Below are 2,012 nucleotides of genomic sequence, written 5' to 3' on the forward strand. Positions count from 1 at the left end.
ACGTTACTCTTGATCATCTGTCCATCATCGTATAAAGCCCGCCCTGACAATTTGATTGGATCGCCTGACAGTGGGCTTTAATACTCGCACTACTATGGAGCAGAGCCAGACCGAACTTCCCCGAACTCAAACCTTGTGGGCGGGACTAAGTTCGGACTGGCACCCAGGCTAGTAACTCTGACTGTTTCAAATATCTCAAATATCCAAAACGTACCAGAAGGAAGAGAAAAAGGCTTGCGACCCTAAAGACGACTAGGTTATAATTGTAGGACTTCTGCTGCGCAGTGACCGTCCAATCACAGACCAGATTCAGTGGCGCAGCAAATGTCCCAGACTCACTGATCGCAACGAAATTTGTTTTTTATTATTTTTTTACTGATTAACACTAAATTCATGAAATCACCGCAAACGTATTAGTTTTAGGTATAAATAATGATCCGTTGAGTATTCCTTGCTAACCGGATTTTTTTACTTTGATAAATTTTGTTATTTCTATAATTTTTGCAATGCATGAGGATGAATGACTGACTGCAATCAGCTGGTTTTTCCTTAGATTGAAAACTTTGAACTAATCTGATTGGATGGTGTGTTTGTTCTGTTTCTGTGCTTCGATATGACCTGTGTTGAATATATATGATAGAACTAAACTGAATTGAGCGGCAAAGACTGTTGGTAAGCTGCAACCCTCCAAATGGTTGCATCTGCATCATGGATCTCAGAAATAAATCCTGTTTTCCTACCCGTTCCAGTCTTTTCTCCATGAATTCCAGCAGCATGTTTACAGCGTCCATATTGACTCCCATGTATTCGATGGAGCCCTGTTCCACCTTGGGGAGTAGCAGCACGTCCAGACACAGCAGCGGCAGGTTCCCCAGCAAATTCACAGTATGGCTGAGAACAGAAGGAGACAGAATGAAGAGGTGGGCCTTGGAGGGGAGCGGCGAGCGTGAAGCGTTATCATACCTGTGGAACTCCTCGCTCCTCTCCTCTCCATCTGCTCGGCTCATCAGGCAGTGTCTGAGGAGTGCGCCCAGGTGTCGGTACTCCGCTGCCTCCTCCTTCAATCACACACACATGGACACACATTGCATGAAGTCTGTTCATGTGTTCTGAACAGGGCAGTCATCTGTTTCGGCCTGCGCTATGTCAGCAGAGAGAAATGGATGGAGCAGAGAGAAATGGATGGAGCAGAGCCTCTCCTGATGCTGGCCAGTAAGGCATCAGGGAAGCAGGACAAACAGGAAGTCTGACGTCTCCTCTGTCATCCTGGCCTCATTAGCATACAACTAAGAACAACAGTGAGCTTGCCAAAGCGTGGCTCTCCTCACCTCGTCAACCTTTCGTCGGTTTGCATCAAATGTGATGTTAAAAAGGATTTTCAGTATTTCCATGGCTAACTCCGTCTGCTGCCTGCTTAGCGGGGGCAGCTCCTCGGGTGGGACTCCCTCATAGCCTTTCCTGGCCGTCACCAGTGGATCTGGCCAACAGAGACACAGGGTGGCTTCCAACTGGTTGCCTGGGAAGCAGGACAGACAGGAAGCAGTAGAGGTGTCAAAAGAATTCATGTTTATTACTGCAGTAGAAGTATAAGTTTAGAAACACAAAGTTAGAGGATCAACTTTAGCTTTTTACTCCAGTAAAAGTATAATATAAGTACCTTTTTTAAAACTACCTAAAGTATAAAACTAAAAGTAACGCAGGAGAAAATGTTACGGACAGAAGCTTTACTGCTTTAAAAGAACAATTTTCTATAATTCTGGAAGATAACTTCCTTAGACTTCATTTTCTTAGTTTTATAACTAATGGTAACAGAGTCACATTTAATTTTGCATCATGTGGAAAAACTATTTATTTAGCAATGTGATGATCGGGGGGGGATTTACCATTAGGCAATACTAGGCAGTAGCCTAGGGCACCAACTATTCCTTATTTGTTCACATTAATGATGTTTTTGATAAAAATCCTTTGGCTAAAATGCCATCAGAACGCTGATAATATTAAGTGTGTCTCAG

The 2,012-nt window shown here is 43.7% G+C and overlaps 1 protein-coding gene across 1 annotated transcript in view; it reads right to left on the bottom strand.

Annotated features, from left to right (window-relative positions):
• LOC107103286 (synembryn-A-like) overlaps positions 1 to 2,012 on the bottom strand; it is a 25,771-nt gene that overhangs the window by 7,848 nt on the left and 15,911 nt on the right. Inside the window, exons 7-9 of the mRNA XM_015402929.1 lie at positions 1,329 to 1,573; positions 964 to 1,058; positions 741 to 891 (exon numbers count right to left, since the gene is read on the bottom strand). Coding sequence (XP_015258415.1) covers positions 741 to 891; positions 964 to 1,058; positions 1,329 to 1,573 — 491 coding nt within the window. The remainder of the gene's footprint in view (positions 1 to 740; positions 892 to 963; positions 1,059 to 1,328; positions 1,574 to 2,012) is intronic.

The sequence above is a fragment of the Cyprinodon variegatus genome, unplaced genomic scaffold (genome assembly GCF_000732505.1).
Source record: "Cyprinodon variegatus isolate N-32 unplaced genomic scaffold, C_variegatus-1.0 Scaffold1413, whole genome shotgun sequence".
Taxonomy (NCBI): domain Eukaryota; kingdom Metazoa; phylum Chordata; class Actinopteri; order Cyprinodontiformes; family Cyprinodontidae; genus Cyprinodon; species Cyprinodon variegatus.